This window comes from Fusarium fujikuroi, chromosome FFUJ_chr07 (assembly GCF_900079805.1).
Source record: "Fusarium fujikuroi IMI 58289 draft genome, chromosome FFUJ_chr07".
Classification (NCBI taxonomy): Eukaryota; Fungi; Ascomycota; class Sordariomycetes; order Hypocreales; family Nectriaceae; genus Fusarium; species Fusarium fujikuroi.
This window is the reverse complement of record NC_036628.1, coordinates 1-25,823: the sequence shown is the minus strand read 5'-3', so window position 1 is coordinate 25,823 and position 25,823 is coordinate 1. Positions and strand designations below refer to the sequence as shown.

The window sequence follows — 25,823 nt, the reverse complement described above, 5'->3', positions numbered from 1 at the left end:
GCAGCCGAGATAAGCTTGAATTCCTTATATGGGATTCTGTGATACTAGAGGTGGAACCAGGTACGGCAGGTCGCAGCCACCAATACACCTCTGAGGCACTGCCTCTGGACACAGTGGCGGTCAGGAATTCTCGTCCAAGGCAGAATCCGTCAAAGTTCATTAGTTTCGCCATACCTGAGTCTGTAGTGCCTTCTGACCTACGGGTTAGATGCTGAATACGTCAATACAGCTCCCAATGCAGAATCAACTTGCTGACCTGGTCTACGGCATCTCAAATAGTGTGCTATTCCACATTGGGAAAGAGAATGCGAGCTGCCTCGACGTGGCTGTGATGACAGCTCCACTACGGTTGCGCCACTGTCTACGACCTGCGAGTTGAAGGGGGATGTGATTGGCCCTTATTCGGACGGCTTTGTTTCTCATCCGTGAGATTGATCTGAATCAAGGATTTGCTTCTTTGACCAGCGAATTGCGGTTTCACAATGCCTGTTGTTGACCACGAATATCCGCCTGGTATAGGGTCGAGATATCACAACCCAGTCAGCATTTCTAAGCCATTCCAAAGTATAGAGGTGTGTAAGCATGGTGAGTCCGGTAGGGCGGCCCAATGCGTCTGGCAATACGGATATTTAAAGTCATCCTGTTCTATATAAACTCCTCACGGGTTCCGTCTTTGTCATGCCCAGTCTTCCTACACACTTACACCATACACAACCAATTCCCCCTCAATCTACTTCTTCTCCTCTTCTTCCCTTCTCAATCAATCACCTAACAATATGGCTACCATCCTTCGCAAACTCTTCCACCGCAAGAAGCAGCCCCCTCTAGTCTGCTCCATCTCCCTTGATGACCAAGGCTATCCTATGGGTGAAGACCCAGATCACAAGCATACAGCTGGCTGTTTCATCGACTTTGAGCCCCTCGCCGTGGTCGAGCTCTTTCAGTCTCAAAGCTGCCAGGCCTGCTTTCCTGCCATTTCTGGCATTCTTCAGGGCGCAAACCACCCAACCCTCCTTCTTCTGACCTACAACGTAACGCTCTTTGACCATATGGGCTGGAAGGATACCTTTGCTAAGTCGGCCTGGGATCAGCGACAGCGGGCCTATGCCATGAAGCAGCAGCATAAGACCATTTTCACTCCTCAGGTCATCGTTAACGGTGTAGCTGATGGCTCTGGTGCCGGCAGCAAGGAGAGTATCCAAGAGATTGTGCAGCGAGCCAGGGCCGTCCAGATAGACAGACCATGGCATATTTACCTTGATGCCAATGACACGGATGTCAGGATCGATTCTGACGCTGAAATGGCAGAGGAACATGACATTATCATTATCCTCTTCAGAAGTGGTGATGAGAAAGTCAAGATAGGCAAGGGGCCTAATAAGGGCGTAAAGTTTGATCATCGCAATGTAGTCACGGATATGCTCAAGATTGGGAAGTGGACTGGCGGTGATGTTACACTGCGCCTTCCAGCCTCTAAGAACTCAATGAAACCAGGGGAGAATGCTGTTGTTCTAGTTCAAGAGGGTTCTGGCGGCCCTATTGTTGCTGTTGCTAAGGTTTAGAGACTGCTAAAGGGTTAATTGATAGCTCAAGCTTGCGACATCTCAACGAAACATACCAAGCCAACACTTTGGAAATTTCCACATGGTGAAAGCAACTAGAACTTGCGACTCTATTCAGAAGTACGACATGATCACAGTGACTCATATTGCAAAATGGAACCCTACAGTTAGTGCAAAATGCACGTGTGAATGGAGTCTTTATTCTTGGCCCACATTCCTCCACTTTAATGCCATGATTTGGCTGATGGCTTGGCCAATGTCAGCATCGTCAAAGACAATAACAGGACAGTTTCCACCAAGCTCCAGTGTGCACTTTTTAAGGCCCTGAGCATAAAGACCAGCAACAATTTTGCTCTTCCTAGTGCTGCCTGTAAGCCTTACTTTCGCGTTGAGAGGATGGTTACACAAGACCACGGAAATACCAGGGGTGTTTTCCAAAGAGGTCGTTAGAACGTTGAATGTGCCTGCTGGAAATCCAGCTTTGGAAGCTAGATATGCTAAGGCCAAGCAAAACAGAGGCGTTTCTGGTGACGGTTTGACAGTCATATAGCACCCGACAGCAAACGCTGCGCTGGCCTTCCTCATAACTATAGCAATGAGGAAGTTACATGAGACTAAAGCAACAGTCACGCGAATAGGTTGTTTGGCCGCAAGCACTCTTCGTTTTGGGTTGCTAGACGCCCTAATTGAGCCGTGGATTCGTTCGGCTTTGCCAGCAACGTTGAAACCGATACCTTTAACTGCTAGGAAACCCGGGCTCATAACTGCGGCATGCAAAAGACTAAAGTCCCTTGCGTACAAGCTAGGGCACCTGAAATACTGCGACACAAGATGCGTTTTTGTTGCGCTGTAAGAAGCCCAGCCCTCTCTAATTGGTCAGATTGAACCCACTGCGCGATTTCGGTAGCTTGATAAGGTCAAACCGACCGCCACCTTCAATTGAGAAAAACAAGGCTCTTTCAATCAAAGCTGGAATGCTCGTTGTGACCAATCTACGCTTTGTACAACAGTTTTTACTTCCCAAATAGGTATAGTTCACTAAAATGCCGTTGTCGCATAGTGACATAGTTGTTCCCGATCATGCAGAGATTAATCGCAGGAACTTGAGCAATTGCACTTGCAGGCTGAAGGGGCTAACTAATGCCGCTGGCCATAAGTTGTACGCCTCTCATATGCTCTACGAAGCCGGAACGTCACTGAAACCTCATGGCGGGGATGGATCGGTTGCAGCTGTGTTGCTCCATTATGCATGATTTTAGACATTCAATGGAATATTCCATACTGTCTAGCATTAACTACCTTTTTATCATTCATCAGGAAACATTCTTCACTATTCCATTGAACTTTATTCTAAACAAGTCCGCATCATATGTTATTGATCTAACTTTCTAACTGTCAGATGATGAAATCTCCTAACAATTGTCACATTGCTACCCACTCTAACAGTCGACCTCGTACGAAGATGAAGTGCCACCCACCGCAGCAGGGCAACCGCCAATACAACCAGCACATCCGTTGGGCATAGCACTGGGGCATGCACCGCATGGAGGTGCACCGTTGTCGTAAATGCAGTTGTAGCACTTTGCGCTGGCCATGGCGAAGAGGCCGAAAATGAGACCGACAGCTGAAAACTTCATTGTAAATGTCTTTGCGCCTGGTTGTACCGTCAGTACTGACAGGGGCAAGATTCAGTTTCCAAGGACCAACCTTGGAAAGATGCCTTGTAGATATGGGTTATGGAGGTTGGGCAGGAGAAAATACTTGGCTACAAAGAGCTGCTTGGTAATCAATAGTAGATAAATGCATCTTGTGAATGGATGTGGGTGGGCATTTATAGGTAGTTCTTTGAGATTGTGTGGAGACACATTATAATATATCATACTGCTGGATAAAAGATATCCAAGCTTTCAATTATGTAAATCGACCCACGTTATACGGAGTAACGAACGAGATGTATTGGCTCTACCCCCTTGTGAACCACTATACCTCTTATCAACATAGCTCTCCTTGAAATAACTCCAACTTTACTATGTGGATTCCGGGCTTAAGTTGTTCTATGTTTTAGTATTAATAAAATACCTACTTCTATCCATTTAGAATATTATGCCTCCCTGCTTTAATTACTTTCTATATACTATATGCAGCTTGTCTGTTATACATTTAGTCTATATGTATTTTTAAGTAATATATTTTCGATAGCTATTAGATTTTAATACGCTATGTAGACGGTTACGTTATGAACCTTGTGTTTCCCTAAGTTACCGACATTTCATGGCATGATATACTGACTCGTATGTGTATCCATAGATCGACAGTGCAATACGCGCTGTAGTATTGAAAGTGGTCCAGGATGAAGTTAGGTTAAACTATAATTAAGGCATACATTCTATTGGGATTCTTTAGTAGTAGCCGCTTATTGTAGCTAGGTCGGCATAATTGCGTATTATGGCGGACATAACGGTATCCAGTTATCTGCTGACATTTCGTTTGTGGGTAAGTACAATTAAAGCAATCACTAGAGTGTATTGAGAAACAAAAGGGTGGATAAAGTTAAATCGTGGTGCTATCTTCATTTGATCGCCAGGCAAACTGTCCAGGGGTCAAAGCTTATTTCAAAAGCTAGTTCCGCACCTGTGCACAGTCTCCAGCAAGACAGACTGTCCAACTTACGAGCCAAATAATTTACATTGACTGCTCCATCGTACGATTGCTCTATATGGAACTTTTACCGAAATTAGCACTTTCCATTACGCGGAAGGCAATGCGCGATTAACTGTAGTTTCAAGTAAGAGGTCCGATCCCTTGCAATGCTATGCCAGGTAGAAGTGGTTGTTTGAAACGACAGGATAGCTTGACGCTTCTTCAACATTACTGACTCTCTGATTGTCTTCCTGGCCTCTACTAGGTACTTACTCGCCCTAAGTTCCACTGGCCTTTGTATTTTCAGTATTCCACAAATTTTGAAAAGACAACTACGGTGCGTATTGGTGGATAATATGGCTCTACAATTAAAACGTGCCGATCCGCTGGCTCAGATTACTGTAGATGCAGACCTGCAAAAGGGACTGGCCTTCCAGGTCTCGATTTCTCGGCGCGACCCATATCTCAATAGGAAAGCGTGTTAGGCATCATCATGATAGAGAAGTTTGCTGGGCTTGTCTCGAGATCCAATGGCCGAAGCGCAAGGTTTGTTGAAAAAGTTGACTTGGTGGCTCGGGCAGCGTAAGTTATCCCGTGGGTCCAAGACTGGCCAGGTATTACAAAGCTTACTTTGCCTTCAACGGCGAGGTTCCAACACATATAGGTCAAGTTCTTTTGGCCAGGGCTTGAAGTGTCTGAGTTCACTTCGATCACAGTAAAGTTCATGTATTGAGAAAAAGAGATTGGTATTCTTACACAGCTATTATACAATATAAACCGGGATGCGACTCGCGTATGCATCGCTTTTGCTTATGTGGATATCCATTTTGTGGAAATCGTGCAGTTGTAACCAGCACAGCATGCGGAACATAAGTACGCACCACGCCTCGTTGAGCTCTTTGTCCCCGAACCTTCCTCCGTGCTTAGGGCGGGTTGCACTCACGTCATCTTCTGAGACAAAGGAGTCTTGTCTTGCCTTCATACGCTTGCTTAGCAGGCCCTGTTTGCTGAGATTCCGGACGACATTTTGACGAACGCGGTCAAAATACATTTGAATGAGAAGAGTCTCTTTGTCTTCACCTGGTGCTGAATCAATGTCGTGAATGGTGATTGGTGCATCGTCAAGAGCTTTATTATTGTCGTCGTTCTTCGTGTTATCGTCGGCTTCGTTCTTCTCGTGTAGAATACCCATGACCTCTTGAATATGCATACGCACAACTCTCTTGATCATGGACAATCCAGGTTTATTCATCCTGCCAAAATACTCATCGCATAACTCGACTCCAGATCGGAGATTGTTGAGGTGATTGACCAAGTTTGCACCATTGATGTCTTCGCCAAAAACATCGAGCGTGGATCCTTCTGTTCGCAGGAGCGGAAACTTTTCATCTGCTTCTGCCCACTTGAGTATTTTTCTTACTTGTTCACTATCCTTCAAGGCTGTTTCATGGAGAGGCCGCAAACTGTTGATGTATTCCATCATGAGGGCTGACAGAGAAAAGGAGCTGGGATCCCAGTAGAAAACGGTCGGGTTAGGAAGCATACGGAAGACGGTGCCCTTCAAATGAAGCATTTCTCCGACCATGCCGAGGATCTCGAATGGAACTATTCAAGGTCAGCTTTATCTTCGATCAACCCGATAAAGGGCAACTTACCCGCAAACAGGTGAGTGTGGCGTGCTTGGTCAGGCTTTCGGAAGTAGTTGACTGTGTTGATATCACACCCAAGCACCACAAGCGTCTTCGCAATCTCAGCCAGACTTCCCAATTGAAGGCTCTCAGCTCCCTTGGCCTCGTCAGCATAGACCTTCTTCTCCTGGTTGAAGATGGTCGGAGCCATGCCGAAGCATAGCTGTTTGACATTGTAGTTGGGGATCACCCGGTTCTTCTCGAACCAGGTTGGTCCTTGCTTCTGAAAGTTGAAGGTGATACCAAGACCGTCCGTGTATGAGCCATATAGAACAAACCCGTTGCCCTGACCGCGATACTGGTCAGTATTGAGATCAAATTTCCTCCAATGAATGCCCAGCATTCCTGCAATCTCAACAAGATGCGATATTGTAGTTGTGGCATAAGGTTTAGCAAAGTCTTTGGGCATGCTATCCCACGTACGCCTCTTTCTCTGCATGCAGACAACTAGCGAGTGATGTGCATGAGGCTCTTCAGTATCGATTCGTGGGTGTGGACCAGCCGCTTTAACCCACTCGGCTGACTTCTTGCCTTGCCACTCGCGAGATTCTTTCTCCATCCTGACAATAGCCATGAGCAAGCCATACCAGGTAGCCTTTTCGTTATCAGCCGTATGAATGATGCGCTGCGTGCTCTGCTTGTACTCGTTGTCGAATTCTTTGACAGTGTCTGTGTACTTGAAATTTTCGTTTCCGCCATCGAGGCGAATGATCTTTTTGCTTTCGTCCTTGGCCAGGGCATCATCACCCAGTGGTCCCCTGGTGTTGCCGGGCTTGGCGACGAAAATGACTGGAGCCTCAAACTGGACCTCGAAACGGAACTCGGACCAGATCATCCGGCGCCGAGCAAATTGAGCCCATTTTCCTATGACAGCCTCACTGCATGACGAGAAACCGGTGGCTGTGGCGAGATACTGCTGCAGGGCCTGCAGAATGGCAATGACAAAGGCCAAGACGGAGATGACCAGCGCAACCACGGCAATAATGAGCTCCGTGTTGTCGTCACTGCTTCCACCAGAGCTTGGGTCTGGTACAGCTGTTGAGGACATTTCAAGTGATATATTTTGTGTCTTGTGTCTTATCGAGAATAGTCCGATCAAGGTGCTTGTGAGGTCTCCAGGACTTGGGTTTTTCTTGATGCCCAGCGTCGGTTCCCATAACGCGATGGCTGGAGAATCTGACTGACGCGCTAAAAAGGGGCGACACTGTCCAATTACGATGGGTTTGTGATGCTGCACAGGGGTTGTAGTGGAGAAGTGCTAATTATAAACTGGTTTTGGGCGCTTAGTATGTAGGGTAAGTAAATTTAAGGACCTCGAGAAGATAAATGTTACTTATGTTTTGCCAAAAGTTTAGAGGATTCTCAAATAAGTATCTATACATCTTAGGCTGATATATATACATTTCAACATTAAAGCCATATCCATATGCGCAACAGATCCCTACTCACGCATTCTCCACTATGTATACATACTCCATACTACACAACAGTAAACAATCATCAAATAGGTACTGGCTGGATTCAAAGAGCAATCGGTTTGATGTATAGGTTAAATAAGCCAAAGCCAGAGGCAGAGTAAAAACCAATAGATAGTTCCAAGTTCTCTCTATTAATTTAAGCTCTTGGCCACAAGTCTTGGCTCAATTGCCGTCAATTGCCGTCATGGCAATTGCCCGAGGTTACTATGCGGGGAAGTGCTTGGGGTCACGAATTTAATTACTAAGGCGAGGCGAGGCCAGGCTATAGGCTACTAAGGAATACGGCATTCTCTCAGTTCATTTACCGTCATAATGGCCAACTTAATCGGCGAGAATGCCTGGTAGCTCATTCTCATGAAACGATAAACTATCGCAAAACATCTTTAATAATCACAGTGACTTTATTGCCGCCCAAACGACTGGCCCTGTCGAAAATCAGTGCAACATTGACCAATTTCTTTTTTGAACTGACGTCATGGCATTATCACGCCCAACTGCCATTGTCTCGCACGGAGAGATTGATGCAAATCCTCTTGAACAATATGGCGAAGCTGGAGAGGTATTGCTTCGAATCGGGTATGTCAGACTTTGGTCGGACAGCGATTTCGTCCCCCCTCCTCCTCGTTCAGCTACCTAGGTATCCATCTGAACCTTTGTCTGACAAATTACTGACAATTTTCATTCATGTAGGAATGGTGGTGCAGGTGCCACTGGCTTGGTCAAGGAACTTGCCCAAGACTATTTAAAGTCTCGAGGCAAAGATGGCCTGATTGAGTGGATATGTAACCACTCCCGCAATACACAGCTGGCGTTACTCAATGGCTTCATTGACTTTGCTTTGACTTATGAACGCGACCAGGAAGCCCTAGCCCAGGCTGAGGGATGGTCATATACGGCTGGATGCGTATTCCACGACCACTTCTGCCTAGCAGGGCCCCTATCAGACCCTGCGGGACTGACATGTGCAGCATCTATAACTGATGCCTTTGAGAAGATCGCAGCCTCAGGCTGCTTGTTCCACAGCCGTGCCGACCATTCTGCCACTATGTGGAAAGAACGCGAAATCTGGTCTTTGGTCGGCCGAAAGCCGTGGGAAGACCAAGCGACAACATCATCCTGGTACAAGACAAGCTTGCTATCGCCATCAGAAGCTCTCAAGGGGGCTGATGTCGCAGGTGCCTACTTCCTGACTGATCGGTCAACGGTCTTGCGACAGACTGGACTTGGCACCATTTCCAACTGTACAATCTTCTTCGAACCAACTCGACCAAGGCACATTCTGATGAACAGTTGCTATGCCTCATTCTCACCAGTGATTAAAGAGGCGGATCCCTCGGTGACGAATCACGTACGTGATTTCTTCTTGTACCTTGTGTCGCCACGAGGTCAAGCGGTGATTCGTGACTATGGTATTGCACAAACAGGATTACCACTGTTCGCTCCTGTCGAAGATGGTGTCGCATTGACGCATTTGCGTGGAGGACGTCCAATTGGTGGCAAATGGGTCAAGGACTCCGAGCTAATCAAGGCGAGATTGTAGTAGATGGGTTGGCTCTATTAGACCGCGACCCATGGGAATATCCGGGCCAGGGACTGGATGATGGTTGATAAACCGGATATCAAGGTTATAGACTTTGCGTCCTTGGGCCTTAAACAGGTTCCTTTGTTAGATAGTCCTACAGAGGCAAAAAGGCCGCTCGGTTTCTGGTCGACCGTATGTTCGATCACCTTTGCCCCCTGAGTGTAAAGGTCGCCTGATGCAGCACTTTTGGTAAAACTTGAGAAGAATATTGCCAATGGTGATGATCCGGGTTTCGTGGCAATTAACTCTGTGGATGTGTTATGCTCTACATACCAGGACTCTTGGTTATAAAAGGAACTTGCAGACTCTGAAAGGAGTAACTTTAAAAACGGCATTAAGGAGAAGGGCATCTTTATTGCATACACTCCCTGGCTGAACGCCATTCCCAATAAATGAGGGTAAAGCTAAGATAAGATTTATGTTCTTAGAATTCAGTCTATCCAAGGGTTAAAGCTATCTGGGTAAACTAGAGAGTGTTGCATAATTCTAACTGGTATTCTCGCTCCACTCTTTCTATCAACGTAGGTATCTGTATTTTGGGACTCCAGATAACATCTCGACTCCATTGACCTTTACAGTAGCAACTTCGCCAGGCATCAGGTCTATGCAATTGTCTTCTAAGGAGATACCGGGAAGCTCTTCAAAGACTAGGCCCTTGGTGGGTTTGTTGGCCGTGAGTTGATACCCATCTGGCCCAACCTGAACCTCAACACCTCTGTCGGAGAAGTCAAGATACTTGAGAGGTTGAGGCCAATCGACGTCTTGTGAGACACAAGTGTCGCCCTGAAAAATACGCACAGATATGACATGTGGCTCATCCTTTACATTGTCAATCTGTCCAGTCAGGATGTCAGTCGTCCCATTCGAAATCAAAACCGTGTTGGCCTTGACGACTTTATCCCTGATATCACTGCCAGTCTTGATCGATATGAAGCGAATTTCAACAGTGACAGTAATCTCCTCCTGCTTGTTGCTTGCAACCCAGACTTCAAACGAAGAAGTCTTCGCTGGTCTTGCATGAACGACACTCCAGTCGTGGTGTTGTCGCTGAACACCCACAGCGATGGGCTTGAGGGCTCGACGAATGGAGTAATATGCTGGCTTCTTTGTGAGAAAGTAATCGACGATGGACCATGAGATGGCGGGCCAGCAATCGTTCATCTGCCAGACGAGAACACCGCCGCATCTACGATCGTCTCCCCATTGGCGACGCCAGCTGCGGTACGCAAAAGTCATGGCTTCGCTCTGGCAAAGCTGCGTCAAGTATATGTGAGACTGGTGAGGGGTCAGTAAAAGAGAGATCTGCTTCTGAGGAGGGGGTAATTTACCTCTAGATCTGGAAGAGGACGAAAGTTCTCGACCACATAAGTGGCGATTCGTCGTTCGTGACCATCTGCTTTGTTATGGAAATCCATCATCTGAGACTGCGAAAAACGGTCGCACTCTTCAGTGATGCAGTGCTTAATCGTTGACAAGGCCGGGAAAGCTTCCATACCGAACTCGCTATTGAACCTACCACCCAGCCTGTCAAAGACCTGGTATTTCTCCTGCGTGCCATGCCAAACTATGGAGATGTCAGTAAATAAAGGAAGAGAAGATACAGCCCGCCACTTACCGTTCCATTGATGGAGATCTCCTGTAGTCTTGTCTGTAGTGTCTTTGCCTCCAGAGAATGGTGATCCAGGCCAGTATGTCATCCCTGGAGATACCTCACTGACTACCTCTGGTAAGAGATGCTCATAGTAGTACCGAGCCGGAAAAGAAGACTTGAGCCAAGAAGAAGGATCCTTGTCGTCTGGATTGTACTCGAGACCTGCCTGCTCTTGAACCTGGTAATCCTCATTGTTGCCGGCATATATCACGACTGAAGGGTGGTGATGCAGTCTACTGACGTTCTGCACTGCCTCCTCGCGAATCGATCGGATGAGTTCTGGACCTACAGGATAGTTTCCGCAGCCAAACATGAAGTCCTGCCACACCAAAATGCCCATGTCATCGCAGCAGTCATAAAAAGTGTCGTCTTCGTAGATACCACCGCCCCAAACTCTGAATCCAATCCAATTGGGTCAGTAAATTTATGCAAGGAGAAAAGACTCATCAATGTCCCCTCACCTCGTCATGATCTGATTGCCTTCTATCATAAGCTTCAACCAGTCTCGGTACTTGGAAGCGGTGATTCGAGGTAGAAAGTTATCGGCCGGAATCCAGCATGAGCCACCGGAGAAGACGTCAATGTTGTTGATTCTGAAAAAGAATGATTTCCCATGAGAGTCTCCGTTTTGAACGAGTTCGCTCCTCCGGAAGCCAGTCTTCTTGGTCTTTGCATCCAGCTTCTGGCTATCTTTGACGATACTGACACTAACGGTGTACTGAGACTGATGACCGTATCCAGCAGGATACCACAGTTTGGGGTGATCTAGTCAACGGCTGTTAGTATGTTACGCTTAGAGTCACGTATATGGCTGAGTACCTATAGTAAAAGGGACAACCAGACGGCCACTAGAAGGCTTTGCTACCACTGTATCGTGAACGAGAGTGTCTTGAAAGAGGATAGAGATATTTGCCGTGTCATAGCACCCTTCAGCGTCGATTTCCACCGTGCCCTGAACCTTTTCAAGGTCTGGAGAAACACTGTAATTGAGGAGGAAGTCACTTATGTGGGCGGATGACACTTCAAGCCAGACTGGCTTCCATGGACCGGCGGTGTTAAGCACTGGACCCCAGTCCCATCCCTGCGTATTTATTTAGCAAAAGGTTTCTTGTATTTCATTCATTACACATACCCAGTGATATTGAGCTTTCCTCACAACCAAGCGTCCAGCCTCTCCGTTGAAGAGCTCCCATCGATGATCAGGATATTGCTTTGTGATCTCCCTGGCCTTGAGTAGTGCGCTGTCAAAGTCGATGGATAACACGTTGGTACCCTCGTTGCAAAGCTTGTCAGTGATATCCACACGGTGGCTGAGAAACATATTGTCGCTCTCTAGTATGACGACATCGTTGAGCTTGACTTGAGCAAACGTATCGAGACCCTCGAAGATAAGATACACTGATCTACTGCTGGCAGACGGCGAGTCAAAAGTAGTGCGGTAAGTCCAAGCCGTCTCTCCAACCCATTCGACTTCAAGCTCATTCATATCCAAAAATGGGTCAGGGATGCTATATAGGTCATCGATTAGCACCCGGGAGAGCGTAGAACGTTGTATACTAACATTCCGTTTTCAATCAAGTCAATGTGGGCAACCGTTGGCACTTTGGCCACAGGCTTCCAAGCATCATGTCCATCTGTTGCTTTCTTGAATGACCATCCCTTCTCAAGCAGCGTTCTTTGTGCGATTGGAGGCATCATGATCAGGAAAGTGTATAACAGGCCGGATTCGTTTGTCGATAAAGACCAGTACAGAAGCTGTATAAATGATCTCTAGTATTCGAAGCGCGGCAATGAATTTGGAAGCTGGGAACGATAATACCTTTCAATGAGTTTGTTGATGAGCTGCTTATAATGGGTTTTATTTTTGGCTGTAGTTATGGATATGATCGCTTCTGACCGGTGCTACCAATCTCCGTGCTAGTTTCCGAATTTCGATACGGGACGTAGGCATTCATGAGCCGCGGAACAAGCTCTTCCGTCTCCGATTTAGGCCTTGGTCCAGGTTACACGCCAACCCCACAGAACAATTGCACCAACAGACACCACTACATCCTTCCAAAAGAGGCTAAGATTATCCTCGCGCTCGCCCCCACAAACCATTCCTCCCCGCTCTTTCGTTTCTGGCTACGTCCTGATGGCCCTGCTTTTAGCCAAATCATTATGAACATTGCATACCCCCCTCTCTCTAGGGATGATATCCGGATCTTGGACGTCAGCATTAATGGGGAGGATTCTGAACCTATCTGCAACTTCAGGGTCGTGCCTCTAGAGAACCCTCCAGACTACACCGCTGTTTCCTACTGCTGGGACAATTCAACAGACATAGCGAGGATTAAGTTTCAAAATGGCGACTCCCTCCCACTTAGCCAGACCTTGCTTGATCTCTTTAATTCTCTGAAGGAGAGAACATCCAAGTTCACTGTGTGGATCGATGCCATTTGTATCAACCAGGAAGACACAACGGAGAAGGAGTTTCAAGTTCCCCTCATGGGAAAGATTTATTCACGCTCTAAGGAAGTCTTAGTTTGGTTGGGCAACAGTGATGATATTACTAAGAATGCATTTCGCTTCATGAAACAAGAAGAAAACGACGTCGAGACTAGACCAGAACCATTGGTCAGATCCAGCTCTTTTTATGATAAATTTCGGAGCTTATACCGCAAAGTCTCACAACCCTCTCGACAAGAAAATGATGAGTATGGCCTAGAGAGCATGTTGCTTCTACTTCAACGCCCATGGTTCCAACGGGTGTGGGTTATACAAGAGGTTGTTGCCGGAGGGAACATCCAGGTGATTTGTGGTGAGGACTGCGTAGATCTGAGCCACTTTTCAGATGGTGTTTCTGCCATTTGGAACTCATTCACTGGCTTGGGCCGCTATGAAGACGATCATCCAGCCATCCTTGGATTCTGGTGTGTAACCAGGATGCTTGGTATACGAGAAGAATACCAGAACAAGGTCAATCGGGGAGAAAGTGGAGTATGCTATGAGACTCTTCTTCAGGCTGCATATCATTGCCAAGCCACAAGGACCTGCGACAAAGTCTTTGCTTTTCACGGTATTGCAGATAGCCGACCGGTCCCGAAAGCTAATTACAGAATCACTGAAGAGCAAGTCTTTGTGGAAACAGCCGAAGCACTTCTCTGCAACGGAGACTCCCTTGATCTTCTAGCCCTATCGTGGATGGGATATATGCGGCAACATTCCAGCATACCCACCTGGGCCCCCGATCTTCGATGCCATGCCTACGATGAGCCACTTGTTCTTTGTGACAGTGCAGGCTGGGATGCAGGCGGACGCTTGAATACACCACCAAAGATCGACGCTGAATCACCGCGTCGGCTTAGACTTCAAGTCAAGCAACTCGATACAATAGACGTCATCTGCCCCCCCTTCGCTTCTTGGGTTGTAGAGAAGCAGCGGGCAGCAGTTAAATCTATCTTAGCCCTGAGATCACGGCTAGCAGGCAATCTTTCCAGGGAAGCGTGGATGGACAGATTAGCTGAGTCTCTCATTATGGGTCTCGATATCGACGACAGCCCACTGAGAGTCGGTATGCCAGGATGGGATGAACACCGTCGGCAATTTAATGAGTGGCTACAGTGGGTACAGTCGAACTCGCGACAAAAGAATCTCCACAAGATCGAGTCCAATATGCACCACCGCATAATCAGGACTCGTATAGACACAATGAAGACATTCGCAAGCAGCCGAGGTTTCTTTGGTATCGGGCCAGAACCTACCATGGAAGGAGATGTCGTGTACGCAGTTCCGGGCTGTCGAGTACCTCTTGTGCTGCGACCTGACCCATTGACAGCTGATGAAGAGATGAGATCTCTTCCCGTGCAGACATGGACTCTTGTCAGCTGGTGTTATGTCGATGGGTCAATGTTTGGAGAGGCTATGGATCAAGAGAGACCTTTTGAAGAATTACTACTGCGCTAAGTGTAGAAGCATATGGTATAAAGATGTTGAAGATGAGGTTCATAGTTTCATGTGCATAAGCATACGTAATATAGAAGAGATTCTCACCAATCAGTCAATAAGCAGGCAATGTAGTCCTTTCCTACTTTTTCGTTGCAGTCCTTGAGACGACTGGTTACATCGAAACGATCGATCAGGCCAGTATCTCACTGCTCTTCTATTGCCAGCGATTCCTCGAGGACATTCTCGGCGCTTGCCTCGTCGACAAGATCGAATGTCGTCCTCTTCTCTTTGTTCTTCTTATATGCATGCACCGTTGTTTGGTTGGGCATGACCGTCGCTTCGTTCCGATTCGCCTCGGCCTATGTCAGTACTAACGGGGATGGAAAGACAGTCTGCGCCCATACTATATGCACAAAGGACCAATGTATCCCCTTTGGGGGTTGTGCCAAGTACACTTGTAGAAACCTCCGATTTCCTAGATGTTACCTCGTTTACCATCAGGTAATTTTAAGAGTCTAAGGATGCTGCATGTCAGCTGGCTAGTCAGACTTCGCCAACATCCTGCAAAGGCCTCACTATATAGACGGAAAACACGGCATGTATATATATCCCTGTAAGCTTTGTTGAATCCTTTGAGTTATATCAATTAGCACTAGGTTCTCAAATAATATCAAGATTAGTATTCAACATTGTGACAAGGCAATAAAACATAACCGTCCTTGCCCCGATCCCCAGCCTTCAACACCAGCCTGACAGATTTTACAATATCTAGTAAGTCCATTCCATTATTCATCATGAAGACTACTTTCATCCTCGGCACGCTCGCCCTCGCTCTCCAGTCTCACGCCTGCGTAACCTTTACAACGAAAGAAGACATCAAAGCCCAAAAGAACACCTGGGCTTTTTGGAACGACGGCCAAAAACAATGCCAGTTCAATGGCCAAGGAAACAGGCCAAATGGCCTTTTCAGGGACGTAGACGACGAGGACTATTACGTCATCCTCAGCAATGACTTCCCAATACTGCATGGTCAAGTTTTCAAGTATGAGTATGGCGAGTTCAAGTGGAATCGCGAGTTCCTTCTATGCCTCGTGGGGAAATTAATAATGCTGACTATAATCTCTATAAAGCTCAGGTTACGATGCAACAGTTTGAAGACTTTGGGTATACGCGACGCGCTTGCATGGAGGGGTTAACTGTGGTGGAAAGCCCTGTAATCTTCCATGAATATGTGTCGGCTGAATGAAAGAAGAGATAACATGTATCTCAAGTGTGCAGGGTCAATTATTAACGTGTGGCCTGAAGCACGGTGGAGTTGTCTAGACAGAAGAAGAGAATCACCAAGGGTGATGAAGGAGTAATAGCATTGGAAGCTGCGAAGGTCCAATGCTATCACATTTTGCTGGTGGGACATAGCTACCGATAACCTATTGAGAAATGAATTTCACTCCAGGTAATTGTCTTAGATGTAACGATTTATAGAAACTCTGGAAACATGTAATTTTGCTTTCCTGATATAGCGGGCTTTCAAGTGATCTCGAGGTATAATCTGACCAGGAAAGCCCATTATCACAAACTGGATTTTACATTATATGCATGTACTAAACTTACTGCTCTCGGGTAGGTGGATGGCCCGTTGATGTAGATCTATGCTATAACCGAGGCTATTAGCATTCGACTAGTCCCAATCTAGACACGGATACTCTCATGCCTCTCCTGTTCAGGCTAGGCTTAACCGCCCATCGAGCATGTTGGAATTCACCGTTTTTCCCCAGATTTTCACAATCGCCCCAGGTACGGAGCACAATACGCCGCACTCCGCATTTGTACCACGTGTGTGTGATGAGATTGGACCACGCTCGTAAGACATGCAATCTTGCCACTCCATGGATGATATTTGCCATCTCCTCACATCTAGACTGGCACCTTTACCTCCACCTTTGTTCTATCGAACCTCTGCAAGCAAGAGACCCAGTTCTGCCCCGCATCGGCGCTCACTATGTTCTGTACCTGTGAGTTTGGTGGTCTTTGATCATGATCCTCGACTGACTCTTGTGTTTCACAAGTCCAGGGCACTGTTGAGTCCTCGGACTCGGGCACTCTTAAAGAGTCAAAGCCCACTCGAGGTCTGCACGCATGCGGCAACTGCAAGCGGCGAAAGATTCGATGCGACGGCCGAAAACCGTGTAACCAATGCGAGTCGAGGAATTTACAGTCAAGATGCGTCTACACCCAACAGATTCAACGAGTTATGCCTACAAAGAGGTTCGTCCTTGACTCAATTGAAAAGAGTCATGTTATCTATGAGAAAACTCTAACGATTGTGACAGAACACTTGAGAACTTATCCAGAAGTCTCAAAGAACGCGATGCCATCTTGAACCGCCTTTTCCCAAATCACAGTATTCCGCAGTTGGCCTCGTTATCAGACCAGCAACTTCGTGAGGCCTTGTTACATGGATGTTCGACTGATAAAATCTTGCCGTCTCCTTCAGATAGCACCCCTCAAAGGTCTGTCACTCAAGACTCACAGTGGGACGAAGAAAGACGTGAGCGAGACCCCTTGCCTGCGGAAGCTGATGATGTCAACGCATTGTCCCTGCCGTTTGACCGACAGGCATCATATCTGGGCATTTCATCCATCAGAGCGGCACTTGCAGCGATGCTCCAGGTTCGGCCTCAGTTACGTGGCTTGCTAGCCTCTCGTCAGACGAACATCAACAACAACATCGCCAGAAACGAGGAGGTTCGACCTTGCTATCATCCCTCCAGGACCCTGTTGGAATGTCCTCGCATAAAATGGAGCAGCAAGGGACAAGCACTGGTTGACGCTTACTTCCAGCGGATCCACATCTTTACACCGATGCTCGATGAAACCTCATTTAGGACAGATTACCTTGGCAGTCGACGTCAGGATCCGCCCTGGCTTGCTCTCTTGAATATGGTCTTGGCCATGGGTAGTATCGTCTCTAGCAAGTCGAGTGATCGGGATCATTGCAAGTACTACACCGAGGCCATGAGACACCTCGACCTTGGCGCATTTGGCAGCAGTCACATCGAAACGCTACAAGCCCTTGCTCTTGCTGGGGGTTACTATCTTCACTACATCAACCGACCTAATCGAGGCAATGCTATTCTTGGTGCAGCCTTTCGAATGGCGAGCGCCCTTGGTTTTCATCGAGAGCCTTCATATCAGGACGGAGGCGGTGATCAGTATGAAGCAGCAGAAGTGAGGCGACGTACATGGTGGTCTTTGGTTTGTCTTGACACTTGGACGACAACGACCCTAGGCCGTCCCTCGTTTGGTCGTTTCTCTCCGTCCATTGACGTTCAGTTCCCGAAGCTCGGAAAGGACGGAGAAGAAAGGTTTCAGCAAGACATGGGAATGACAACACTTGTTGAGAACATTCGCTTTTGCATGATTGCAACTGAGATACAGGATAGCCTAGCTGTGACTCCAGTTCTCAATGCTGAAAATCGTGACCTTTTCGACGAGGCATTGGTCAATTGGCATATTCATCTACCCTCAATCCTTTCCAATGACCGAGACTGTGATGAACCGGTTCATCTTGCTCGGTGCATAATGAGATGGCGATACTGGAACTTGCGCATGCTTCTATATCGCCCAGCACTTTTAGATGCGACGACTAACCATCGAACGGACCAAGAGGCTGACCACGTCGCTATCGAGAAGTGCCAGCAGTTTTCAAAGACAACCATTGAAGACATAGCCAAGACGTGGCTGAGCCATCAGATGTCAGGATGGAACGCAGTATGGTTCCTTTACCAGGCCGCCATGATACCACTCCTGAGCATGCTGTGGAAGCCTCAGAGTACTGTTGTCTCTGAGTGGCGTAATCAGGTCCAGACAGCTTTGGGGCTCTTTGAGGAGATGCAAAATTGGTCATTGACCGCACGTTGCAGTAAGGGAGTTGTGAGCCAGATTTTTGAAACAAGTTGCGATTTGATGCGCCAGGGACAACAGTCTTGCAATGAACTGGACATGAACGACAGTGAGTGCTTGGGTCAGGACTCATGTTTATGGGCTGATGGATTGGAGGTGGATGATGTATTGAACATGCTCTGTCAAGATTGGTCATGGGATACAGACTGCACGTGGATTGAAGATGGGTTTGTTGATGCATGACATTACTACTCTGTAGTTACCAGAAGTAAAATAAATGCATATTCTTGTTACAGTATAATATAAAGCAGTTAAATGTTTACACTATATTAAACTACTATATAGAATATTATAGATAAGAATTTACTCTTAAAGCGCTTTATCTTACATTATATCTCTTAATAATTAATAGTGCAGGTTAGGCTTATTAAAGAAGTATTATTAATAGCTAGTAACCTAAGTTCTATCTAAATGCTAATAAATATAATTTATATATTAAAGCTCTTACTTTTATATATAGCTTTATACTATTTACTAATAGTAAGATCCCTTTATAGAGACTTCATTACATATTATAAGAGGTTTAACTATAATAATATAAATTTAATTTACTTATATAGCTAATATAAAGTATTAAATTATATCTTTTATTATAAAAAAGTTCTGATATATTATTAAATAACGCTTATATCTTTACTAAATATAGCAGTAAATTTTATAATAAAAAGAGACTTTATTACTTTTATTAATCTATTTAAGGATAATATGTTTTTCTTTTTTAAAAAGACTTACCTTTATTAATATGTAATAATAACTTAAGAAGTACTTACAACTTTCCTTCCCTTCTATCTTCTATATATTTCTTTTATTACCTTTTCTTCCTCTCTTACCTGTTCTTAGCTAGATAAAGGGCGCTAGCATGCCCTCTATCTAACCGTGACCCCTGAGGCTACCGCGCCCAGAGGCTTACGATTGCCTAATAACAGGCTTACCTTGCGGCTGCCGTTTATCAGCCGCGCCTGATCATCCCGCTAACAGGTAACGGGCTAGATTAGATGCGCCATTTTTGCCGTTGATACGCTGGATAGTGTGTGGTCTATTGATGTGTCTGCAGATTTAGATTTCAAGAGGAAGCCATAGTATTCTGCAATTAGTGTGTAGGTAAGTCCTAATTTCTCTAGCTTAGCACATCCTGTGCCCCAGTAGGGGACTTTCGGGGCCTAAGGCCCCCCGGACGAAAAATATACATAACATAACATAACATAGCATAACTATGTGATAACCGACCTTGGCGTGAATTGGGAGGCATGTCATTGCCAGTAAAATGTCTCGCCGCACATTCTTATATGCAATTGGCTATCATGTACGTTCCAACCACAGACTTGTTGCTGCAAAGGAGTCATCGCCAAGAACCTTACTGTAGAAACGTAGTTAAGTTTCAGCACCTTAATACATCTTGTCGCGTTTAAACACCCCATTAATGTATGCATGCGTTTCTGGCAATACTTTACTGCTGCACATTGGCGGCTTGGTGATGATTGTCGCATTGGCCTTCGATATGTACCCACGGCCTGTCAGCCTGCAGCCAACCTCAAACCAGCCACTGGCCGCCCTAGATCGAAAGAACCGTGGACACATGACACCCTCTCTCCATGGTTTCTCGGGCCGTACATAAGCGTCATATACTCTAGGCCTTCCGCGACCTTAGGGATTAATCCAGGAGTGCTAAGTGGCATAGTGCTATTAAATCTTTTGGTCGTCCTTAAAAACAAGCTGGCATATTCAATATCCTCGCCCATCAGGTTGCAGGGAGTCAAGCTCTAGAATCAGAGGAATTATAGGAGGTAGAAGCTTGAATTCATCAGTTAATTGCAATTGATTCTTGATAATTCCTGGAAGATTATCGATAATTTCAGCTAATTAACGTCATGCAGCTGGTGTTATAGAAATATGCCTGCTGCGCAAATGAGTGGGAACCTCATCTACTATATAACTATAGTGACATATCTGACACACTAATACCCAATAAGATTTAAAGTACACGAAAGGGCTGCGTTCTTCCATAGTAAGGAAGCATAGTTCAATATTATCCTCCTGGAATAAAAGTAAAAGCTACAAATCTAGGTGCTATACGCGCTTATCGCGTCGCGTTCCTTACGTATAAGAGTAGCGAATTTTAATTGGCTTACAAAAATCAACTCTACCCATCAATAAATCCAACTCTACCCCCTATAAAGCGGGGCAAAGAATTCAATTCCACTACAATTAATTTTGTCATTAGCTACTAGATTGCTGTGAGAAGACTTACATAGATGTTCCTACAAGAATACACCTTTAAATATACTAAGAATATATAGTAAACACTTTAGAGCCTTGCCCCAAATCTGAGCATCCTCACTCATTCCACACCGATTTAGCAACCCTATGAACTTATCCTGGATATGCTCTAGGAATACATTTGAGCCTCAGCAAATACCGCCGCTTATCCTCTCCTGTTTGAGCCAGGCTATGGCCAATTCCAGGTTCCCATTCTTCTCGTATATCTTGGTAATGTCCTCCATTGTCCACACAGCACACTCATCGTGACACTGGGGATCTAGGTTAGGTCCGAAGGCTTCATTGAATCGCTCTTGGACGATATCGAAACAGATATCCAGAGCCGAAGCCCAATCGCCTTAATCCATGTAAATATGTTCCAGAAGCCGAGACATTCTCCGTTCTTGGAGGGAGCCTGGTCCAAGTGTGGTCCTAATATCCGCTAGAGCCCTGTTACACTCACGCAGTGCCCCGTCGTAGTCCCTACTACGGCGCAGCAAAGCAATTAGGCGCTTCTGGGATAATAGTCTGACCGGATTGGTTGGATCGAGATTGGCGCACAGGCGGTCCACAATACAGGTCAGTGCCCTCACAGACCAGTCCGTGGTATCCATGCCCTCATGTAGGCAGGAGAGAACGATCAGAATAGGACTTTCGCGAGATAGCTGGCGAAGAGCCAAGGAATGGAGATATAGAAGTAAGGTCTTGCGAACATCGGGGTTGCTGGCGGTGTTGACAGGTGATAGCGTGCTTAGGATCTCAATCAGGGCTGTGGAGGATCCTCGAGAGAATACATCGGCAGAGTGGGCGACGGTTGCCTTCTCAAGCAGTCTCCGGGCTTTTCGGAGGTCTGAAACTTTGAAGAAATAGATGCTGTCACTACAGTCCTTCCAAAGCCGTGGCAGCAGCAGTACCGGTGCTGCATCAAAGTTCCCCTTGGTGTAGTATGTACGAATGCTGAAGAGTACAAGATCCAAGTGGGAATTGCCAAAGCTCCCACTTGGTGTTTGGGGTAGGCTTGGACTTCGTCCTCGTTGTAGGCAGAAATCTAGCTGCCTTCTCTGTCGTTGCGTTGAGACAGACGGCAGTTTGTCTGACGAATCTGATGGCATGACGGCTATGTGAGACGTTGTTTTGTTCTCTGTCAACATAGTTTTTCCAAGGCTGGTAGTCGACCCAGACATGGGGCTCTTCCTATAGGCACCAAGCATGGTGCTAGCCTGTGGATGCGTGAATGTGAGGCCGAGGTCCTTGACATCGGCAGTCAACGCGCCCAGCTGTGTCCCGATTTCAGCGAACCTCTGAGCCATCAGCGTGTCCATCGTGACTGCAAGTGTATGGGCCGCCACCTGTACTTGCAGTTCCACCACTGAAATCTCTCGCACCACATCAGTGTTGAGTCGTTTTAACCTCTCAAGTTTCCCCGAGATCTCCTTCTCCATCCTCAGTGACACGACAGAATTTCACAGCCGGCTTAAGGGTTTCCTCGTGGAAGGCGAGTTGCCGCCAAACTCGACCAGTGGTGATAGCAATTTGCAGACTTCGTCGGTTGCGTCCTGCAGAGAGGTGACGCTCCCGATCAGCCCGTACAAGCGGCTGAGGGACTTCATCGTCTGGAAGAATTCAGAATCAGGCTCCAATAGGTTGTAACAAATGTGCTCGACGTAATATGTCGACGTCTCGACTTCATCGAGGAGCCTCGCCAGTTTGTGAGGGACCTCTTGAAGGGTTTTCACCACCATGATGGCTTTGATGAGAGACTTGGCAGAGGCTTCGGCGAGCTGAAGGCCTGCCACCATCGCGCGACGGCCAGCACTTCAGCCATGATTGCACTTGGATATTCGCGGGTACGGACAGGACTGGCGATGCGATGGCGTCCGTGGAGGTGGTTGATTCGACCCGCCCTCTCAGTTGAGGCCCTTGGATCTTTATACCTCAAAGATCACCCCCGACGTGGCTGATGCTTATTTGCACTGCAGCAACGAGCGGGGTGGGATGGCCTACACAGCCTGTTTGAAAAGCTGCAACCGACGTGACGTGGCGCAATGCTGGGCGCCTGTTCTGGGCCATCTCCAATGCGATAACCGCCTTCAGATCCACTGGAACCCCTCCGTCTCAAGCCGGGCGCTTAGTCGTCACTTGTGTTCAACGAGACTCAACTGATGAAAACGAAATGGAAAAGAAAAAGGCAAAAAAACACAAATTGTATATCTCTATAGTAGGATTCGGTTAGTTCCTTGTCTTAGGGTTATTTCAACCCCAGGATAGAAAAAGGCCAACACAGACCATGTCGTTACGTTTATTCAACCCCACCTGCAACAACCAGCGAGCCTGCATTAAATTGGGGCTGTGTCCTCGCCAGCCGTGACGGAGCGCGGATATGTACCTCCCATTGGACGAGATCAGGCTCCCAAACTCCCGTGGCAGGTGCTGGGGGAAATTTACAAATGACTAAGCTAGCTACCTAAACTTCTTCCTTTTCCCTTTAGTTGCTCCCCCCTTTCCTCACCCCTTCATCTGCCGTACCTCGCTCGACCCCCTTGGCTTGGTCCAAGCCCTTCATTTATACCCATGTTTTCGAACACACTTCGCCGTAGATTTCCACTCGGCTTGGGCTTTTGCTCCGAATGCCGGAGGCTTGTGATTGTTGCTGATAATGGCGTTACTCAAGAACATCATCTAAATCTCGCAGAGTTGAAATCGTGCGCTGAGTCTGTGCAGCCGGCTCCCTGCCCTCTTTGTCGCTTGATGTGGGCATCCGTTCAGTCAGACATTGGGCCCGCCTATCGCAATCAGCTTCTTGAGACTTGGCCCCCCGGCCATGTCTTGCTGATAACAGGAATATTGAAAATGAAACAAAAGGATTCAATATCTATCTCGGTAGGCGAGCCAAAGGGAATCCATACCTACGATCACCACGTAACTGGTTCGATCGGCGTACTCTCGATCTCTGCAAACGAAGGTACAGTCCAGTCTTCCTACATGTATGAGTCCCCAAGACTAACAAGATACCTTTATCTAGGGTCCCATGAAAGTCGGGAGATTCAGGGGACTTTCGCAGAGCTGGACTGCCTAACCAGCCAGGCCGGCGACGCCCACAGCGAGCGCAGAAATCTGACAATAACGAGGTGGCTGGACCACTGTCGCCAGGCGCACGAAAGCTGCGAGGGAAAAGTGCCCCGCATCTTGCCGCCCAGGCTCGTCGATATCAGTGACTCGTCCAATATTAGACTGGTAGAAATGAACCGGGGAGAGAAGGGACGATACGTGGCCTTGTCTTATTGCTGGGGGGTCAAGACAAACGGCCAAAGCGTTCATCAGGTCAAGCTCAAGCAAGCCACGTTGAATGATCTGAAAGCTGGAATGGACCAGTCTCGGATGACTCGAACACACCTCGAAGGTATGCAGGTTGCCCGGGAGCTGGGCTACAGGTATATCTGGATCGACGCGCTGTGCATTATGCAAGACAACAAGAGAGACTGGGAGCATTCAGCCCTCCTGGTCCCTGAGATCTACGGAAATGCCGAGCTGACAATCCTTGCGGGGAGAAGCGATAATAGCCGAAAAGGATTTGTCAATCTTGCAAAATGGTACAAGCCGATAGCACTACCTGTTGAAGTTCCGTACGCGATGCACCCGGACATGGTATACGAGTCATCCCAGAGGCGGACTTGCAGACTCCACTTGCCAAGGAATCAGAACCTTGGCCCAGCTTACCGGCGGGCCTGGTGTTTCCAAGAATTCATGCTGAGTCGGCGAGTCATCGCATTTGGCATGGAGCAACTCATGTTCAAGTGTCGAGAAAACATTTCGTTTGAGGATTTCTTCCAAGAGTCACCGGAACTAAGTCAGACAATCCCATTTGAGATGGAGTTGACGCGCGACCTGGTAGTGTTTGAGTGTCCCGAGAAACGCTGTGCTTCGAGGGGTTGGTCATTTCCCACTGACCGCAGGGACAAGGGCAAACAAACTGTATGCTCAGAGCAACGTCACTCAATGGAGTCAGCCTTGAGCGAGTGGCACACCATCATGAGGATCTACTCAACCCGAAATATCTTTGATCCGTTCGACTGTTTTGCTGCACTCGCCGGTGTGGCCAGGCGATACGAAAAGGCACTGGTGTGGGCAACCCGCGCCAAACCCAGGTACCTGGCAGGGATGTGGGAAACAAAGGAGTTCTTTCGAGAACTCTTGTGGAAAAGTTCTGAGGGGCCACTGAGAAGGCCTCGGAAAGGGCAGTTGCCTCAACCCTCTGAGGTCATCGAAAGGGCGCCTTCGTGGTCATGGATGGCTCTCGAGGGATCCATCGAAGTGTCTCGCCCGAATGCATACGAGAAGCCACAGCCCTGCTGTTTCCCTGCAGACGATACGGGCGCCTGGGCCCCAAGGGATTGGGGAATTGATTTGGCTTTGGAAGAAGCTATCCGGGCTACTTTACCTTTCAGTATCGAAGTCAGGGGTCGTCCCCATCGGGTGGTACTCTCGGCAGTGCCTATGCGATCTGTTGAAAATATTTTCGAGGCCGCGCTAGGATATGGCTATGAACCACCTTCGGGACGTGCCTATTCTATTGTTCGTCGGCCATTGTACGAGCGTCTAATACACCAGGGCGTGGTATTGAGAGACGGGGACCCGCCCATCAACTGGCCGTTTGATATACCTATCGCTATAGGGCTATTGGACATCGAGGGAGAAGATACTACGGAGCTTTGGGCCCTACCCATAGCCTTGCACAGTGTTTTGAAGGTGCCACACGAGGGTCTGCTGCTTTCAAAAAAGGCAAATGGAGCCTTTCGCCGTGTCGGAGTATTTTGGGTTCGACAAGCTGAGATTTTCTATCACACAGAGGAGCAGGTTATCTCAATTGAGTAGTAGTATAAATTAAATCAGTAGTCTATTTTTATTTAATATTGTTTATAGGGATTAATAATAGGTTTAGGTTTTCGGTTTTTAGTTATATTTAGAAGGGCCCAGCCAACCAGACTGTAAATAAAATAAATAGCTAATTATATTATAGATAAAACTAGGGTTAGGGTTAGGATAGGGTTAGTATTTACTATCTAAGCTATCTTTGCC

The 25,823-nt window shown here is 47.1% G+C and overlaps 10 protein-coding genes; 6 read left to right on the top strand and 4 right to left on the bottom strand.

The window, feature by feature from the left end:
• Positions 1-776: 776 nt before the first annotated feature.
• FFUJ_09154 (uncharacterized protein) lies at positions 777-1,562 on the top strand (the record flags this gene model as incomplete). The annotated part of the gene is made up of 1 exon (XM_023580066.1): positions 777-1,562. One exon carries the CDS (start codon positions 777-779, stop codon positions 1,560-1,562), a length of 786 nt encoding a protein of 261 aa, XP_023432907.1.
• Positions 1,563-1,760: 198 nt separating this feature from the next.
• On the bottom strand, positions 1,761-2,628 carry FFUJ_09155 (probable UGA2-succinate semialdehyde dehydrogenase; the record flags this gene model as incomplete). XM_023580065.1 has 2 exons in its annotated part: positions 1,761-2,428; positions 2,454-2,628. 2 exons carry the CDS (start codon positions 2,626-2,628, stop codon positions 1,761-1,763), a joined length of 843 nt encoding a protein of 280 aa, XP_023432906.1.
• Positions 2,629-4,965: 2,337 nt separating this feature from the next.
• FFUJ_09156 (probable Modin) lies at positions 4,966-6,938 on the bottom strand (the record flags this gene model as incomplete). XM_023580064.1 has 2 exons in its annotated part: positions 4,966-5,807; positions 5,858-6,938. The coding sequence occupies 2 exons, from the start codon at positions 6,936-6,938 to the stop codon at positions 4,966-4,968; spliced, it is 1,923 nt and encodes a 640-aa protein (XP_023432905.1).
• A 905-nt stretch (positions 6,939-7,843) lies between these two features.
• FFUJ_09157 (uncharacterized protein) lies at positions 7,844-8,908 on the top strand (the record flags this gene model as incomplete). XM_023580063.1 has 2 exons in its annotated part: positions 7,844-7,944; positions 8,059-8,908. 2 exons carry the CDS (start codon positions 7,844-7,846, stop codon positions 8,906-8,908), a joined length of 951 nt encoding a protein of 316 aa, XP_023432904.1.
• A 558-nt stretch (positions 8,909-9,466) lies between these two features.
• On the bottom strand, positions 9,467-12,296 carry FFUJ_09158 (related to beta-mannosidase; the record flags this gene model as incomplete). XM_023580062.1 has 7 exons in its annotated part: positions 9,467-10,225; positions 10,279-10,514; positions 10,566-10,996; positions 11,063-11,366; positions 11,421-11,682; positions 11,734-12,109; positions 12,163-12,296. The coding sequence occupies 7 exons, from the start codon at positions 12,294-12,296 to the stop codon at positions 9,467-9,469; spliced, it is 2,502 nt and encodes an 833-aa protein (XP_023432903.1).
• A 258-nt stretch (positions 12,297-12,554) lies between these two features.
• FFUJ_09159 (related to heterokaryon incompatibility protein het-6) lies at positions 12,555-14,546 on the top strand (the record flags this gene model as incomplete). Its single annotated transcript, XM_023580060.1, has 1 exon — positions 12,555-14,546. The coding sequence occupies one exon, from the start codon at positions 12,555-12,557 to the stop codon at positions 14,544-14,546; it is 1,992 nt and encodes a 663-aa protein (XP_023432902.1).
• Positions 14,547-15,322: 776 nt separating this feature from the next.
• Positions 15,323-15,683, top strand: FFUJ_09160 (uncharacterized protein; the record flags this gene model as incomplete). XM_023580059.1 has 2 exons in its annotated part: positions 15,323-15,603; positions 15,659-15,683. 2 exons carry the CDS (start codon positions 15,323-15,325, stop codon positions 15,681-15,683), a joined length of 306 nt encoding a protein of 101 aa, XP_023432901.1.
• An 844-nt stretch (positions 15,684-16,527) lies between these two features.
• Positions 16,528-18,674, top strand: FFUJ_09161 (related to lactose regulatory protein; the record flags this gene model as incomplete). XM_023580058.1 has 3 exons in its annotated part: positions 16,528-16,540; positions 16,595-16,793; positions 16,859-18,674. 3 exons carry the CDS (start codon positions 16,528-16,530, stop codon positions 18,672-18,674), a joined length of 2,028 nt encoding a protein of 675 aa, XP_023433921.1.
• A 2,222-nt stretch (positions 18,675-20,896) lies between these two features.
• Positions 20,897-22,546, bottom strand: FFUJ_09162 (uncharacterized protein; the record flags this gene model as incomplete). XM_023580057.1 has 3 exons in its annotated part: positions 20,897-21,105; positions 21,211-22,190; positions 22,215-22,546. 3 exons carry the CDS (start codon positions 22,544-22,546, stop codon positions 20,897-20,899), a joined length of 1,521 nt encoding a protein of 506 aa, XP_023432900.1.
• Positions 22,547-23,318: 772 nt separating this feature from the next.
• Positions 23,319-25,619, top strand: FFUJ_09163 (related to tol protein; the record flags this gene model as incomplete). The annotated part of the gene is made up of 1 exon (XM_023580056.1): positions 23,319-25,619. The coding sequence occupies one exon, from the start codon at positions 23,319-23,321 to the stop codon at positions 25,617-25,619; it is 2,301 nt and encodes a 766-aa protein (XP_023432899.1).
• Between the last annotated feature and the right edge of the window lie 204 nt (positions 25,620-25,823).